This window comes from Protopterus annectens, chromosome 13.part0, assembly GCF_019279795.1.
Source record: "Protopterus annectens isolate FY-2018-M chromosome 13.part0, PAN1.0, whole genome shotgun sequence".
Classification (NCBI taxonomy): domain Eukaryota; kingdom Metazoa; phylum Chordata; order Ceratodontiformes; family Protopteridae; genus Protopterus; species Protopterus annectens.
Genome location: NC_056747.1, coordinates 1,210,296,700 through 1,210,315,593, shown reverse-complemented (window position 1 = coordinate 1,210,315,593; position 18,894 = coordinate 1,210,296,700). Strand labels below are relative to the sequence as shown.

At 39.1% G+C, this 18,894-nt stretch overlaps 1 protein-coding gene across 1 annotated transcript in view; it reads left to right on the top strand.

The window, feature by feature from the left end:
• MRC2 (mannose receptor C type 2) overlaps positions 1 to 18,894 on the top strand; it is a 1,890,380-nt gene that overhangs the window by 1,680,350 nt on the left and 191,136 nt on the right. Inside the window, exon 24 of the mRNA XM_044055215.1 lies at positions 18,134 to 18,372. Coding sequence (XP_043911150.1) covers positions 18,134 to 18,372 — 239 coding nt within the window. The remainder of the gene's footprint in view (positions 1 to 18,133; positions 18,373 to 18,894) is intronic.

Sequence of the window (18,894 nt, the reverse complement as noted above, 5' to 3'; positions counted from 1 at the left end):
AAACTAAATGCAGAAAAATGCATAATTATATCCTTTGGGAGGTCAAATACCCCTGCAAATTGCAACACTAATGGCATACCACTAAGAGAGGACCCAGTGGTGAGAGACGTAGGTGCACAAATAGACAGTAGCCAGAACGTTGAGCACCATATGTCCACAGAGTTGAGAAAGTCCTTCTTTGTGGCACAGCTTATAAGTAAAGGTGTGGCATCTAGCTCCAAGGAAGTTCTAGTTCCATTGTACTCAGCCATCATCAGACCAATAATTGAGTACAGTGTACCTTTTGGCATGTACCTTACCAGGCAGTTGCAACACCTATATTGGCCTCAGAGGTTCCTTACAAAAAAAATACAGGGTGTAAAGAACATGTCCTTGCAGATCGACTAAAACCCTATCCCTTTACTCTGTCTCCTACAGACTGTTAAGGTATGATCTATGCCTAACCTTCAAGGCACTTTCAAATCCAGCCCTGATGGAACTGTTACACATTTGCAAGACAAACTGCACAAGGATTACCCAACCCAAGGATCTAAGTTTGGTTTGTGACATGAATAAATCATGCTAGAGACACAGATATGTGTCTCAGAGATTACCCCTTCTCTAGAACAGGCTTTTCTATTCATGTAAAGCAGAGCCCTTCCCTGATCCCTCTTCAAATGCAGTTTGGCTTAATAAATGGGAAATTGCAAATTCACTCCTGGGGTGCCCCACCATATCCCTTATGGACAGGGGCAGTCTGTACAGTACTCAAAAGCAGTGGCACAAACCTAAGACATTCTCTAGCCCTTGGGGATAAAAAATCAGGTAAAATCCAGCTAATAATGGCTAGGCTATTCACCTAGTAATCTCCTATGAACCTACGAAAAGGGGAAAGAGGGGATCTCTGACTTATTCTTCTAGGCAAGATCAATTTATCTGATAATCCCCACACATATACACACACATTTTTTTCTTCTTATTCTGTATGTAATTTCTTCAGTAAGTTAATTATTTTCCATAGTAAATACAAATTCAACCATTACCCTACATGTATAGTCACAACTTTTTCTTCATCCAGGCTTACAAGTAGTAATTGTAATATTTTGTCCTCTGCATCTTTCTAAATTGTCAAAGTGCTATTAATGTTGTCAGATGTCTGCTCCCCTCTACAAATCCATACTAATCTCTAGTTCTCAGTTTAAAACAAATGTTGTTTACTTTTTTTTGCTAACATAGACATAAGTACTGTGTAGTCATGATTAAATATCAAGAATCTTCAGGATTTTTCACCTGTTTAAATAAAATTATTACCACCACCATCTTCTTCCAGGATGCAGGTGTCCCCCACAAACCTTCAAGGCACTTTTAAATCATTTTTTTCATATCTTAATTGGAATCCCCCCCCCAATATCCAGATATCTACGAACGTACCACCTGACTGTTTTGACTTAGCTGTGGCCCCGCCATTTGAATGTCTTCCTCCTCTGTGTTTACAATTAACTGTTGACTTTGTAACTCTACCAGATTTGCCAAGCAGAAGTTTACCATGAAATTCTCCAACAAAATCTTATCCTGATTACTCTGCTAGTCTGCTTTCTAAAGATTTTCATAAAATGCCCAGAATATTTTTCTATTTCCTTGAAGTCAGTTTTCATTGTCCTGGACTTAGAATCCCTCAGTTTTACTACTGCTCTCTCTACTTTTTACTTCCTTTACCTCTGCACTAAATGTTCTTGTGCTCCAGTGTTGTGGTCATAGAATAATTGCATCATGCCACTTTTTCAAGCTCACGCACGTTATTCAGTTATTATTGAAATTCTTCCAAGCACCTTTAAGGACTCAAAGAGACTGTTGTATGTTTATATGGATTTTATTCATCTTGAAATGCTTGTAAGATAAAACTTTAGGGTTTTAATTAGAAGCTAATACTCCTCTAAGTTAAAGGTGTCTCAGACTGAAACACTAATGTAGACAATGATCATAGAAAAACTAAAGGGGATTTTCTCTAAGTATGGAAGAGGGAAGTCTTTGGGAGTGATGCTGCCCCAGTGGATGTTTGACTTAAAGAGGGACTTAGATTTTTGGAAATCTAGGTTCAGATGTGGATTAAGATTTTCATGGACAGAAAATACCATTAACATGAAGGGAGACAGTAATATCCCCATTTCTATTTAAGAGCATAGTCTGTTGTTGCATTCCTCTTGCATACACACTTCCATTCTAAATCATGATTTTAAGATATTGATGGGGGTTTGGGTAGAAAAGATTACCTGATTTGATTAATGATGATTATTGTGGGCTGTTGGAGAGACTTTGTTATAAGGGAGTCCCTCTGATAAGAATCAATACCTTACAGCTGTAAGTTCAGATGCAGATAAACAGTTGATATAGTGCATTGGGACTTTTTAATAGAACATGGGGCGTGCTGTGACCATTTGTGATATTTTGATTACTAGATACAGGGGGCTGTCAGCCATAGTGAAGATAGCTGAGCAAATTTCAGAAACATTTGAAACAAGGGAAATTAGCCATTACACAATTTACTGTGTTCTGTCTGTCTTCAGCACTTACTAGCATTACTATTCCACAGCTTTGAAGTTATATAAGTGGTGGGGGTTAGCAGATAAAGTTGTCTTTGTTTGATAATGACGATCATGTTGTTTTGGTGTATTTTGCAAAGCCAGAGGGAGATTTGTGGCATTATTTAGTATACAAAAGAAATTCTACAGGATGCAAAGTAAACCATAGAAAAATGAAGGTAGTGACCATTAATTTTATACTAAAATCAAGACTTAAAAGTAAGCTATCCTTCCCTATGGGATTGCATAACATTAAATGAATAGGTGTTACCCAGTCTGTAATTTTTTTTCTTTTGACAAGGTTTTGAGAAAAATAAGGATCAAGATACCCAAGAGAACAGAGATGACATTGAATATGTGGGATCATTTTTTTTATTGAGTCTGCCTAGCATATTTTTTTTTTTTTTGCAACCATAAATAAATGATTATAATATAAGATTTTATATGGTAAAATGCAGTGAGTGACCTGAGAGAAATTGCCTATATCCAGGGAATATGAGGGTTTGGGAAATGCCAGATCTGCCCATTGCTTAATGGCAATCCACCTGAGGTTAGTTTATTTGGTTCAGACTGAAGCCCCCCCCAAAAAAAAAAACAAAACATGGAAGCGTCTAAGTGGCAAGAAGTGCTGCCCAAGTCTTGTCAGGCAATGCCCTCTTGGATGATCTATGGGGACAAGATGGTCCCCATTTACATTTTACTTGGAGAAATTAGCAAGAGGATTGGTCAGTGACAGAGAAGAAACAGGATGGTAAAAAGTTGTTATTGTCAGTAGGATATGCTTGAGAAGATAGAATCCAGAAAATAGAAGACTCTGAATCTGAAACCAAGTGGCTTTGCTGCACTGCCTTTCCCCATTGTTTCCTGTACACACAGGATGGCCAGTCTCCTCCATACCATCTTGTTATCCACTTGTATCCTGTCAGTGAACCTCTATTCATTATCGCAGTCCTTACTTTGTTTCTAGCATGTTGATTGTTTTATGTCTAGCTTTTCCTCACTGAAGCTCTCGCAGGTAACCACTTGGTAACTGGACATTGGCTAGCCTGTACCTTATTAAACCAATGCTGCTTTTCTTTTTGGCAGACACATACTAGCTAGTAGGTTAGATGTGTGGTAGATATTTGGGATTAATTTGGATATTCATATGTCAGGAGGAAAGCTTGAACTCTGGTTGAGTAGAATTTGTGCTAAAGTGTGTTGTGGATCAGTAATGTTTGATTTTGCAAACACTGCCGTGCATCGAAACTACAACATAAAGTATTGCATGTTTGCCAATTGATATTTAAATTACTGATTTACTGCATTATTAACAACAATAGTAGCATTCAGGTATCATTACATTTACAGCTGTATATAAATTTTTAACTTTAATTCAGTGTTAATACAGTTTTATATAATTACCCTTCTAAGTTGTGTATGTAAACTGCAATGAAGCAAAGAATGGTAGTGTATCTACCCCATCCCCTTAGTCTGGTTTTGCCTTCTGTAACATTCAGAAAGCAGGTAAAAAACAGCAGTAACTTCTGTCTTTATCTCTAGGTGAATGGATTTAGTTTGGAATGTTTCGCGTGCCCTACAACTTTCTCAGTGCAGCTGGATGATGGCTGCAGTTTTTGTGTTTCTCTTGAGATAGTTCAAACAGACAAGTAGCTGGGTCTAACTGTGCTGGTACCATGAACTAGCATCCCCATCCCCTCAGCTCTTCAAGTGAAGAAGAAGAGAGAGAAAAAAGGACTTCTGCAAAAAAGTCCACTCCTTTTACTAGCATACCAATCAGATGGCCAGATACATGGCAACACATGCCCCCTGCTCCTGCCCCAGCCAATCAGTTCTCATTTTTGCACCCTCCTCTGACACTTCTTCCTTTTATTTTAATGAAAGGAAAAAATATTTTTTTTTCTATTAAACTTTATCAAACTGCTTGCTACAAATGTAGCAAGCAGTTGCTACAGTTTATAGTCTGCATGGAGTACTACAGCACTCAGGTTTTAGTTGTAAAAAAAAAAAAAAGAAGCAACATTTTTCTCTTTTAAAACTGTAGCAGACTGCTTGCTATAGATGTAACAAACAGTTGCTACACTTTATACCTTGCATGGAGCACTACAGTACTAAGGTTTCAGTGAATTTTTTTTAAATTTTTTTTTTTAACTGTAGTAAGCAATTGCTACAGTTTAAACTACACACAGAACAATACAGTGATCAGATTTGACTGCAAATGCAATACTGGCTTTTAAAAGCTGATATTGATCTAAAGAGTGGTTGAGATGATGGCTCTGATGGCCGATTGCGCCCCTTAACACTTGGCTCCCAGGGCAGTTGCCACCTTCATCCTGGCTTAGCCACGTTACTGAGTTCAAAGCTACAAAAATGGTACAGAACAGGAAAATTTTAAGAACATATGGCTGTATGTGCTGAATTTTATTTTTTACTTATTTATTTATTTATTGAGATTTGATTACCGGGAAAGTCCGACTAGGAAGAATAGGTGACCCGAAGAGAAAAACTCCAAATGATTACAAAATGTTTTAAGAACAATAATTATACAATCTTCAAAAATAAAACAAAAACATCTGCAATTGAAATAATTATAACAAATTAGACATAATATAAAAATTGGTTAAGAATCTATACAAGGTATATGACAATCATTTAATATTTAGAGAAATTTTAGACAGTTTGTAGACAAGTTAAAGGTAGCCTAGTCTAATATAAACAGGAATTCCAATATGAAGTGAGGGAAAGATAGGATTACGGTATATTTAGAGAGAAAGTCAAGGAAGAGAATTAAATAGTAAGGAAGTAAGTGACAAACTGAGGATTAAGGAGGTATAAGGAATGAAAAGGTACTTGTTCACATTTAGGGATATAATTTATCCTGGTTTTGATCAAGAACAGCTCAGCAGATTTGCTAGGTTTGTAGACAGACAGGAGTTTTTGGTCAGTGGAACGCAAGAGGTTCTCCGGTTCGATTCTCGGCTGGGGTGCCTTCTGTGTGGAGTTTGCATGTTCTCCCTGTGTGCGCGTGGGTTTCCTCCGGGTACTCCGGTTTCCTCCCACATTCTAAAAACATGCTTCTGGAGCATTGCTCCCTGGGCCTCCGCTGAAAACAGGATCTGTGGAACCTAGTCGGACTTTCCCGGTCAACAAATGTTAAATAAAAATAAAAAAAAAAAAATGACTGACTGGGAACATAAGTGTGTAGAATGAATTTTAGTGCTGAACAGGCATATGGATGCTGAATAATTTGGGTCTATATCAGTAGTTAGAATGCACAATAGTCTGAACGTCGTAACATTGAACTGGGAAGTTCTAAATCCCAAATAGCAAAGCCGCGGAACACCAAATTTTTTCCCAGGGAAAGAATTTGGTGGGCCGTTTCTGCGGCTTTGCTATTTCCTCCAGTGTGCGATCTCGGAGTTGGTATATTTCAGTAGGGGGGTGTGGGGGGCACAGTACCCCATGTTGGAAGGTGTGGTGGGTAAAGCCCCCCATATTAGGATTAGTTTGAAGTGTACGTGTGTTTTGTGGTTTTGTACTGGAACTGCGATTTTTTTTTTCCCCTGGGAAAGGAAATTTCTGTTCTGTGTGTTCGACATTATTGCATTTTGAACTTCCGGGTACGGCATTTCTGTAGTCAAACTTATTGCAGTTTGACTATGTGATATAGATCCGATAATTGTATAGGTGGTAAGAAGTTGTGTATATGATAGTTGATGTGACAGTTCTAACCAATTTAGGCTTTTCAGTGCTGAACAGTGGTGGGTACTGAAAGGGCTATGTGCTGCAAATTTAGCAACTTTTTTATAACATTGTTGAAGTTTTAATTTTTGTGAAGCCTGGAGGTTAGTAAGGATTGGAGTGCCATAAAGAAGGGTGATAAGGAGATAAGTAGTTGCTAGTATAGTTTTAGTTGAGTCAGTGAGAAAGTTTTTGGCTCTGTAAAGCATCCCTAGTTTTTGATGACTTTTTTATGCAATTGTGTATATGCAGGTCAAATTCTAGATTATCATCCACTATCACCCCTAGTAGTTTGCTATGCAAAGTGACTTCAGTGGTTATATTATCAAGAAAAAGGACTTTAAATTTTGTTTTTTCATGAGTGAGAAATTTGGGGAAAAAAGGTAGTAGTTTGGTCTTTTTTGGGTGGAGCATGAGTTGCGAGTTACAAAGTCATGATGTTCTTCGTGTTTCACTGTTGCAGTCATTACATTTGGGTTATCTGCTTGCAGTAGCCCTCAGTTGGCCTGATTAACAAAGTCTTGGGTCCTACCTCGGTTGCTGTCTCTTCTTCCATGACGTCAGGTCATCAGGGGTAAAAAACATGCAGCCGACGTCATTACATCAGTCTTTCTTGCTGCTCGGTGCCCTGAGGAGAAGCAGTTTGCAAGTGCCAGTCGACCGACTCCTGAAATTTTCGTTTTTGAGTTTCAGAACCAAAGTCTTCAACTAAAAGCTAAGTACCCCATTGGGGAAACTTTTTCTTGCTCTAAACCGATGTCACTAAAAGTAAATGATTGCAGTTCTTGTGGAAAGCAAATACCTCATAAAGATTTTCATTCGTACTTGCCTAGGCCCTGACCACGACTTACTTTGCTGATGGTTTTGTGCCTTATTTAAACCATGAACTATCCGTCGTCGGTATATTTGCGCTTCTAAATTTTTTGGTGCTCGGTTCAATTATCCTGATATGCCTTCGGTAAGCCATCTGACTACCAACATTAAAAAAAAAAAACGCAAAGGTAAAGACAGAGACAGGCCGCCCAGTTCACCAGTACTCAGTGAGGCACTTTCACAGCCCCTGATACTCGCTACTTCAGATTCGCAGACCTCTACTGAGACCCATTCAGAGTCCGGTATGCCACAAGATGCTTCAACTGTGGAACCTGCGGATGTCTCTACCTTGGACGGGTCCAGAGCCACTGTGCAGGCACTGGCTTCTGAGGGTGTATTCAGGCCTACTGACTTGCATATTAAACTGATGCCATCTTCTTCTTCAAGGCCTAAAACTCAAACCACCATGCCTAGAAAACTGATGCCCAGACCGCATGGTCAGGCCTCTATGCCTAAAAAACAAATGATAAGAATGACTGAAGACCTTATTACTTTAATCAGGGGAAGCCAAGAGACCTAGGACTAAGTTTGCTTATGATACTTCTGACCAGGATTCTGAAACTTCTGTTTCCTCTAATGACCAGGATTTACCCTTATCTACCTATGAGGATTCTGATGCTGAGGACTCTATTCCCTCTGCCCCCCCCCCCCCCCCAAGAGGATTTCTCTTTTGGTGAAACCTTGCATACTCTCACAGAGCTTTTTCGATGGGAAAGTCAGGATTTCTCTGATTCTAAATAGAGGCTTAGGGATTTCTTACTCCTGCCCTAGCACAGGCCTTTAGCTATTCGTCCTGTACTGGATGTTGTTGATGATGCCTTTTCGGAATCTAGCATGGCCCCTGACTCTTTACCTCCTGCTTCCAGAAGACCTGATAGATATTACAGGGTTCCTGACTCCCACAAGTTCCTTTTCAAAAATCCTACTGCGGATCCTGAAACCATTTCACAGGGACCTAAGGGCATTAAAGCTACTACCGCCAAAAATCCTACCCCCTCTGATAGAGACTCCAGGGTGCTGGATAGATGGGGTAAGAAGGTATACACTTCTGCAACTTTGGCCATTAGGGCCTTGAATTTCCAGTTTCATGTGTTAAAGTGTCAGCTGCATATTACTGGATTGCTTAAACAGAAAATTATGTTGATTCCTGATTGTGCTGAAAATAAGGATTTACAGGATTTTATGCATTCTGCTGAAGTTGGTAAACATACATTGCAATGTGGTTTTGATTGACTAGAGGCATCTTGCAGGGTTGTGGTAACTGGGTCTGTACTTAGAAGGCATGCTTGGCTTAAGGAGCAATCCTTGCCAGATCATGTTAAAGTGAAATTACTGGATGATCCCTTAAATCAGGATTGCCCGTTTTGGCAACAAGGCAGAAGAAGTTCTTAAAAAGATGGAGGAAAAAGCTAAATCTATGCAAACTTTTAAAGACTTTTTATAAGTACAACCTCCAAGATTTAGCAGGCATTGGCCTTCTAAGAACTGGTCCTTTCCTGCCTCTTCCAGACCTTCTCAGTCCAAACCCAGGTCTAACAGAGCACCCAGGCTTCAGTCCCAGGGGACACACAGGACTAAGCAGTGGGGGGCCTCCACTTCCAAATTTGGGAGTAATAAAACTCCCCCCATGATAAACTGTCTCAATGACTTCTTTTTAAAACTTCCAAGCACTTCTCAGCTGACTGACCCTTTGGGGGGAAAGATTACACTTCATGCAAAGAACTGGGGACTCATTACCCAGGACAAATGGGTTTTAAATACAGTGTCCCAAGAATACAGATTTCACTTTCACACGTTACCAACTCCAAGCGTTTGGATGGATCTACCTCCAAATCAGTGGGTAGAGGCCCAAAAGCAAGTACACTCTCTCTTAAGCATAGGGGCTATTCTATTGGCATCAGAAGAGAAAAAGGGACAAGATTTCTGTTCAAGATTTTTCCTGCTACCCAAAAAAGACAATTCATGGCATCCTCTCCTGGACCTGCCTACTCTAAACACTTTTTTGTTGATTCCAAAATTCAAGATGCTGACTCTTCACCAGTTGCTTCCTATGCTAAGCAAAGATGCTTGGTTGGCAACACTAAATTTAAAGGAAGCATACCTGCACATCCCAATCAGGGAATCTTGCAGAAGATACCTATGCTTCAAAGCAGGTTACATGCACTATCAGTTCTCTGCACTGCCCTTTGGCTTACCTACTGTGCCCAGGGTATTCACAAAGTGCCTATCTCTAGTCATTGCATTTTGCAGGCAAAGAAATATTCAAATATGCCAATACCTGGACGAGTGTCTTAATTCAGGCAGAAAATCAGAACATACTTTTGAATCATCTGGCCTTTGTACAAAGGGTGCTAACTTGTCTGGGGTACACCATGAATGAAAAGAAATCACACCTGGTACCCTGTCAACAAATTATATTCCTGGGAGCAAGCTTGAATACAACTTCCCAGATGGCTTTCCTCATGCCAGAGAAACAAATTCACTTGACAACCTACTTCAAACAAGTGGCCACAAAAACCCTGCTATCTGCAAGGCAGATACTACAAGCCTTGGGGTTCATGGCCTCCTGCATTCTTCTAATTCCATATGCAAGAATGCATATGAGGAAACTACAATGGTATCTAAAAAGCCTATGGTGTTAACATTCTCAGGATCTAGAAGCAATGATTCCTATCATTCCTTGTCTATGCCTAGAGTTCCTTTGGTGGGCAGAGGCCTGCCACCAAAACAAGGAACTACCATTCACACTACCCCCTGCCGCCCAAATCCTAACAACAGATGCATCAGACTATGCATGGGGGGTGGGGGTGGGGGGGCACCTGGCAGGGAAGTGCATTCAGAGCAAATGGAACCCAATTCAAATGCACCTTCACAGCAATCATAAAGAAATGTTAGCTGTACAGAATGCTCTGACAGCCTTCAAGGAACACATTCTTCCAGGACAATTAATGGGAAAGATGGACAAACACCACTGTTATGTGGTACATAAACAAGCCGGGGGGTACACATTCTTACCCCCTCTGCAGACTAGCCATGGCATTGTGGAATACAGCCTTGAGCTACCAAGTACATCTACAAGCTCAATTTCTGCCAGGAAAACTAAATACACTGGCAGATGGACTAAGCAAAAACCTCATGGACCCACACAAGTGGAAACTGGAACCAAGGATTTTCAACATGTTGACAAGCAAATGGGGGGAGCCCAGATATAGACCTGTTTGCCTCCCCCCAGAACTATCAATTGGAAAAAATATGCACAAGGACTCCTCACAGACAAGCTTGGAAAGTGGCTGCTCTGTCCTTCAGCTGGAAAAAAACTATCAGTTTATGCCTTTCCTCCTCTGCCTCTGCTCTCCAAAGTACTACTAAAGATCAAACAAGACAAACCAAGGATGATTTTGATTGCACCAGCCTGGACACGCCAACACTGGTACCCCCTCCTGTGCAGTGTGTCACTGTTGGCCCCATAGCACCTGCCTCAGACTCCTACCAGATTCTGCACCCTCAACTTCAAACACTGAACCTAACAGCCTGGCTAATTACCTAAGCTCTCCTTTATCATCCCTCAGTAAACCACTGATGGATGTCGTTTTAGAGGCAAGGAGGCCTAGTACTAGAAAATCTTATGCTGAAAAACTGGAAAAGATTATGTGCCTGGAACCAGACTCAAGGGATGTGCACAGCAGTGCCCAATTTACCTCAGATTTTACAATACTTAACAGAGATGCTTCACAAGGGCCTGTCTTTTTCCTCAATAAAAATTCATGCCTCAGCCATTTCAGCTCATTATAACACAGAACCTCCCCTCTTCTCTCTTCCACTGCTCAAGCAGTTCCTCAGAGAGGCCAAAAATTTAAGACCAGACAGGAGAGCTCCAACTCCAGCCTGGGACCTTAACTTTGTATTGGAGAAACTCACCCTTCCTCCTTTCAAGCCAGCTGCTACTGCAGATTTCAAATTTCTTTCTTGGAAAACAGCTTCCCTTTTAGCCATCACTTCAGCAAGAAGAGTATCTGAATTACAGGCCCTTATGGCAGTGGAGACTTTCATCATCTTTCATGCAGACAGGGTGTCCCTCAGGACCAATCCCTCTTTCATGCCAAAGGTGGTATCCAGTGTGGCCTTTAATCAGACCATTCATTTGCCTACCTTCTTTCCTAATCCACAGAGCAAAAGGGAACTGATACTGCACTCCTTAGATGTGCACAGATAACTTAGATTCTACTTGGGCAGGTCTAAACCTCAAAGGAAATCTGAACAACTGCTGGTGACATTTGCTGCAGGGACAGAGGGGAAGGCTATTTCAAAGCAAACCATCTCTAAATGGATAGGCTATTGCATTAATTTCTGCTATAAGCACCATGGAAAACCTATCCACAGGGGATCAGACCCCACTCAACCAGGGCTGCATCTATCTCTACAGCCTTTCTCAGAGGTGTACCTACCAGGGACATCCTAGAAGCTGCTACCTGGAGTTCTGTACATACTATCACCAAGCATTACCATTTGCCAATTTTCTCTGAATCCAGAGCTGGCTTTGCCACTGCAGTTTTGCAGGGCCTTATAGCTGGTCCTAATGCTATCTAAATTCCTCCTCCCATCCTTAGCTTTGGGAGTCTACCCAAATGTAATGACTGCAACAGTGAAACATGAAGAACATAGTACAGTTGTGTACACTTACCATAAATGTAGATGTTCGAGTGTATCGAGTGTATTCACTGTTGCAATCCTGGTTACCCTCCCTCCAGCCCCTGACTTCTTTTGGCTATACCTCTACTCTCCTTTTCAATGCTTAAAATCTTTTTGGTGTATTTGCTTTTTTATTTGAGGTATAACCTTGTATATTTATAGATTTAATTGCTTCACATTAGGGGGCACCTGACATATGGGCAAGAAAAACTGATGTAATGACATCGGCTGCATGTTTTATACCCCTAATGACCTGACGTTATGGAAGAAGAGACAGCAACTGATGTAGGACCCAAGACTTTGTTAATCAGGCTGACTGAGGGCTACTGCAAGCAGATAACCCAAATGTAAAGACTGCTACAGTGAATACACTCGAACATCTACATTTATGGTAAGCATCTACAACTGTACTTTTCAGTGGCTCTTAAAACTTCCTGAGTAATTTTTTGGAGGTGTACCATGTTTTCAGATGTGCAAATGAGAGTGGAATCATCTGTGTATTGTATTAGGGTGGCCTGTTGTGGGGGGGTCTATATTAAATCATCGAACGCTTAGAAAGGTGAACAATTTATCAACCCCATGTAAGCGAAAGCTTACAAACTCGAATGCTTAGAACAGCAATTTTTTTCCCAACCTTCTAAGCGAATACCTAAAAATAGCAGCTAATAGCATTGGCTATCCTCTCTCAATCTTTATAAATAAAAAAAAAAAAAAACACTTAAAACATAAAGTGGGGGACTGTGCCCCACACACCCCTTACTTAAATATACCAACTCCAAGATCGCACTACAGTGATGAAAATGGCAAAGTAACGGACGCAGCCAAACAATTTTTCCCATGGAAAGAATTAGCTTATATGCCGCTTCGTCATTTTGCCTTTTCGTCTTTTCAAGTTCAACGAAGACGCATTCGAAAGAATGCATTTTCAGTCATCTAATAGGAGCCTCTTGTGTGAAAGCATGGGGAGTGTTAATGAAATTGATAAAGAGGAGGAGACCGAGGGTAAAGGTTTGTGCGGTGGGAGGATGGCATAATGGTTAAGGTGTTCACCTTACAAACAAAAGGTGCAGGGTTTGATTCTCACATGAGGTAACTGGCTAGGCTTAAAGTGGTCCACAAGGACAGTTATCCTAGTACTAATCTATGAACCTATGTGGTACACCAGTGGTGATTGGGAAGTAAGAAGAGAGTATGGCGTGCCATTTTACTGACTGATACCTTTTGGACAGATAGCTTTTGAGTCACAGAAGGGTGAGTTGAGAGAGACCTAGTGAGGACATTTGAAGTAGAAGTTTGTTTTGACAGACTGCATCAAAGGCTTTAGACAAGTGTAGAAATAAGGAAGAGACTTATCTCTAGCTTTACTGACAGTATCTATATAGGTTAGAAGGGTAACACTAGTACTATGGAAAGGATATGAGTTCTTCCTGCAGAAGATAGTGTAGCAATTGTTTTTGAATACATTTTTTAAGTATTTGGGTGAAGGAAGATAGGATTGCTGTAGGTCTAAAGTTATTAATGTCTGTTGAATTTCCTCCTTTATGCAGAGGGATAATGTATGACTTTTTCCAGAGAGAGAGAGGAAATGTGGGATTCCTGGATAGACCTATTTAGAAGGATTGAGAGAGGATAGCCAATGTTATTGACTGCTATTTTTGGTACTCACTTGGAAGGTTATCAGCTGAAGAGGGGTACTGTTTAAGTTTGAGTAGTTTTATATAGGATGTGGGCACAGTTTTGAAGGTGAAAGAGGATGAGGTGATATGTGACTGTTGGGCAGGGAAAAGATTCGATGTTGAGGAATCCTTAGTTAGAGATGCTATACTATCTATAAAATAAGAGCTGAACTGTATTGCAGTTTTGAGTAGTGAGTTATCTGGAGAAGGGTTTGGGTTGAATATTTGGCCGGGATGTAAGATTTCTTTAATATGTTTAGTACTATTTTGAAGGTTATTATAGTATAGTTTTTTTGTTTTCATTTATTTGAATTATAGTCCAGTTGTGAAGCATTCTGAAGTTTTCGAGATATTGAGGTGTTTTATATTTCTGCCATTCTTTCCATGCTTTTTCTTTATCCTGCATTAGCATTCTTCCCTTTTTTAGATAGTCAGATTGCATTATTTGTTTTCAGTCTCTTCCTTCTAGGAGGTGCAAGGCTATTTAAGATATTTAGGAAAGTTGTACTGAATTCAATTACAGCATCGTCTAAAGGGAGGATTTTTATGAAGCTCTAGTTAATAGATGATAGTGTAGTTATGAATATTTCTGGGTTAAATTTGGAAAGGTCACGTGTTGTTTTATAAATATGCAGTTTAACTGGATGTCTGATGTGTTTAGTCATACAGATTTAGAAATGATCACTGAAAGAGTCTGACATTGTACCTGTGGTGGAGTATTTGCTGGGGACTGATGCTAGGATCTAGTCCAATAGAGAATTTCATGTGTTGCTATAATGTGCGGGGCTATTAATTAGTTGTGTGAAACCATATAAGTTTGTGCTAGATGTAGGGGAGTCAGAGCTTATGTCCAACCAATTGACATTCATATTACCTAGTAATATTATTTCTTGTGGAAATGTTATGGCTATGCAATGTAGGATATCTTCTAGTATAGCTGTATCGTCACCAGGAGGGATATAAATGACATTAATACATTTGTTTATAATTGTTTATTTTGAGGAAAGAAATAAGAAGCTCTGCTGAACTGAAATTTGGTCTTGGTTTTCTGTAAGGGGAAATGTGGTAGATATTGGGAAATATTTAAGCAATACCACCACCTTTCCTCTTTATATGGTCATTATGGATGATGATATAGCCAAGAGGTACAACATCAGAGTAGGTTATGCTGGGTTTAAGCCACCTTTCAGTTACAGTGAGAACATCAGGCTTATGTTGGGAATTCCAAACATGTAGTTCAGCAGTTTTATTTCTTATACTTCTAGCATTCATTGCAGCAAAAATTTGATCACCAGAGTTGGGGATTGTTTGTTGTTTGGATATAAAAGTGTGCGAGACAGAATTATTACTGTGCTCATTATGACAGGTGGGGCCAGGATTAGGGTGTATATCTCCTCCTAGAAGGATTTTAGTTTATTGCGGAATTATGCATACTTGTTGTTTTGGAGAGGATTCTTGTGCTTCCATTTTGTTTTGGTTTGAGTTGAAGTGCAATTAATCAGTCTGTATTTGGAGTAAAGATGAGGGACAATATTAAATAGGTTTGGTGCAATGTGTGGAGAGTGTAAAGAGGAAGTATAAATAGATGGTTGGGGCAGAGTTGGAGAGACATTGCAAGATATTATTGAGTCATGTTAGGATGAAAAATGGCACAGTGAGAGGAGAGGAATAGAAGATAAGCTGAAGAGCAGCATAATTAAGTACAGGAGTCTGTGTTTTATAGATGTCAGGTAGTGGAGACCAAGCAATGAAGAAGGAAACAAGTTCAGGACAGCAGGAGATTCGGTGATGGTAGATGGTGAGAGCTGGAAGAGGATAAGTAAGGAAAGAAGTATTTTATATAAAAGAAGAGAAGTAGGTTTTCCTGGTATCATATCTGGAATTTAAGGAACAGATGGATATTAAAAGCTAAAGTATAAAGATGTAGTCAAAATAAGAAGAAATGAGTGTTTATATGTGAAATGAAAAAGATACAATGAAGAATAAATAGATACTATTTCGGAGGGTTGTGATTATAAATGGATGTAGTGCAAAGCAGTGTGGGAGGGAGAAAGATATTTGGGAATGGGGTTAAAAAAATGAATGGAGATAGGGATGTAGGAAACAAGAAGCAGAAGTGTATGTATAGAAATAGTAAGGTCAGATGGGGAGGGGTCTGGAGTAAGAATCACAATTGAAATATATATGTAGGAAGTATAATGTTAGAGTAAGCGGGTTGGGTGGGATTTGGGGTAGGGTAGTGGAGTAAAGCAGAGCATTGTGGGTTTCCCACCCTCAGGTCAATTTATAAGTGAGAGCAATCAGTTTATAACAATAGCAAAGCAATTAAAATATTTAAGTAAAACAGGTTGCCTGTCATTTCATGAGTCTAAATAACTGGCATATGCAGTATAGTCTGGTGGTCAAGCAAAAGGGAACAGTGACCAACTTAATAAGAGGCCTTTAGTGTGCATGGACTATTACACAAGGACACAATGACTTTAAATCACAGGGACAGTGACCAACTTAATAAGAGGCCTTTAGAGTGCATGGACCATTACACAAGGACACAATGACTTTAAATCACAGGGACAGTGACCAACTTAATAAGAGGCCTTTAGAGTGCATGGACTATTACACAAGGACACAATGACTTTAAATCACAGGGACAGTGACCAACTTAATAAGAGGCCTTTAGAGTGCATGGACTATTACACAAGGACACAATGACTTTAAATCACAGGGACAGTGACCAACTTAATAAGAGGCCTTTAGAGTGCATGGACTATTACACAAGGACACAATGACTTTAAATCACAGAGCAGGCATGTATTTAACTGATTAAAATGAATACACAGCAAGTTTCTTCGTGATAAATATGCTTACATTAAACAGTGACAAAATTCTCAATAAGCTTGTAGGTGTAGGGCCTTGTGGCAGAGCTTCTGCAATATTGAGGCCAGGTGTAGTGACTGCAGTCTCTGGAATGAAAAAAAGAATAAAAAATCTACTGAATTATTAAATTATATTGAGGCAATAAAGTTAGTACTTATTATACAAAAAAGGATAGAGGGAGGACCACAGTAAGTCAGAGCAGGAGAATACAAAGGAAATATAAGGACAGTGTGATGGTAAGACAGTGTATGAATGTAAGCTCAGGGTAGTTTTAGCAGGAAGTATGCTGATAGAGAACCACAGTAATGCAGAGTAAATAAACAGATGTACTGAGCGAAGTATCAGAACATGGCACTACTCTGATAAGCAGAATATAACACCATCACTTACAAAACATTCAAGGGATTCACCAGCACATCAAAACAGTGTAACATCTGTAGTCATATCTCTGTCTGTATATCTATATATACCTATATCTATGTGTGTGTGTTTGTATGTGTATATATATATATATATATATATATATATATATATATATATATATATATATATATATACACACACACACACACATACACATATGTATACCAGAAAACCAGCAACTCACATTACATACATATGTATTAAAATATACAAAAAGCTTGTCTGATATTAATGAAAGTGGCACAAATATAACACACTACCAAAGTCTTTTTACAGTTTCATGCAGTCTTATAAAAAACAGAACTGACTGGTTAAGTGGCTTGTTCATAGCCACAAAATAAACAAATGGTGGCTGAGGGACTCTGGGAGTAGGGCAGGTATAACAGTATCTTAGAAGGGAATCCTACTTTACTAGTATTGTGCTAATTGTGGTCTATTACCACTCATACTCATAACCTCTTAGAACAACAAATCTGGACAAAAGCTAAAGTAATGGGGAGACAAAGGCCCAAAAATAGTGACACATTTTAAATATTGAGCTTATAAACTTAGAATGTTGTTAAAATAACAGTGTTTATGTTTGATTGCATTTTCTGAGTGGTATGAAGTCTGAAGCTCAAATGTATGCCATTATTTAGTGACTTCAGTCCTCAGCTGTCTACCAGAAAACAATAAATTTTATAAGGAATAGCCTGAAAATATGAGATAGAAATCTGGATATTCTGCAAAAATCTGAACAGTTGAGAGGTATGTTACCAATGATCTTTTTATAATGCTTGCATTTTTATGAATTGGTAAACATTGTTCTTTAATGGATGCTGCCGTAATATATTAGTTGTAAAGTCCTTTACTCTCAATCAGTGCTTTGCTTTAAATGTCCCATTTGCATAATGCTTAGCTAATTTTATATTTTCTGTTATTTTTTTACAATACATGTAAACTTTAATAATTAATTTTCAAGTATTAAGTGGATAATTTCCATATGGCACAATTTTTTAGTGCTGTCTCAGGATATTTGTAGTGGTTCAATGACTTAATCAGAGTAGAATGCAAGAGGATGTTGTAGGAATTAAATCAAGACTTGCAAGATATACCTAATTAGCATCTGATTGTTTTAGTCACCTGTACTATACCTTCAATCTACAACATTTTTCTAGCAAATGTACTATTACGTCAGTGTCTCCTGTGATGGTACCTGGAAGCAAGGTTGGGTTTTGCGCGGAAAATCTAACCTGTTGCACTCTAAAGTAATTCAGAAGGAAACATTACTATGTCTGATGTTAGATTTTTTTGTTTCAGATCCTTCCCTACCCCGTTCACCTTCTCATTTGCCACCTTTACCTGGTTCTATCCTGAAATACCAGAACAGCACCTATCGAATTGTGAAGAAACCGCTCAACTGGCAGGAGGCGGTTATGCTTTGTGAAACATGGAATGCTACACTAGCTAGTATACCAAATCCATATCAGCAGGCTTACCTCACTCAAGTTGCTAACAGCATGCAGATTCCACTTTGGATTGGTTTGTCCAATGAGGAGGTAAAATGATTTGTGTCTTCCATTATTTAAAAGTCTAAGTTTTTCTATTTCCTCCTTGTTCTGTGATTGATTTTGATGTAAATCTTTAAGAAATACTGCTTCACCTGCAATAAGAAGTTTGGTATCACTTTTTAGTAATTCCTTGAATTGTTGTAGTGCTTACATATTAATGGAATGTGCAAGCTTAAAAAAAAATAAATACATACACACACGCATATATATATATATATATATATATATATATATATATATATATATATATTCACTTCACAATGTTAAAGTTTGAAAACTTTGAATTTCATATGGTCGAGACCATATGAACAAAGTTTCATAAATTCGAAAGTCTGTAATGCATCCAGAAAGAACACAAAACCATGTTCCTAAACATTTTTGCAGGGGGCAAGCCCCCCCTGCACCCCCACATGGGGGGCTGTGCCCCACACCTCCCTACTATTTAAATATACCAACTCCGAGATCACATTACAGCAAGGAAAAGGGAAAATTTTCCGTTCCGCGCTGTCT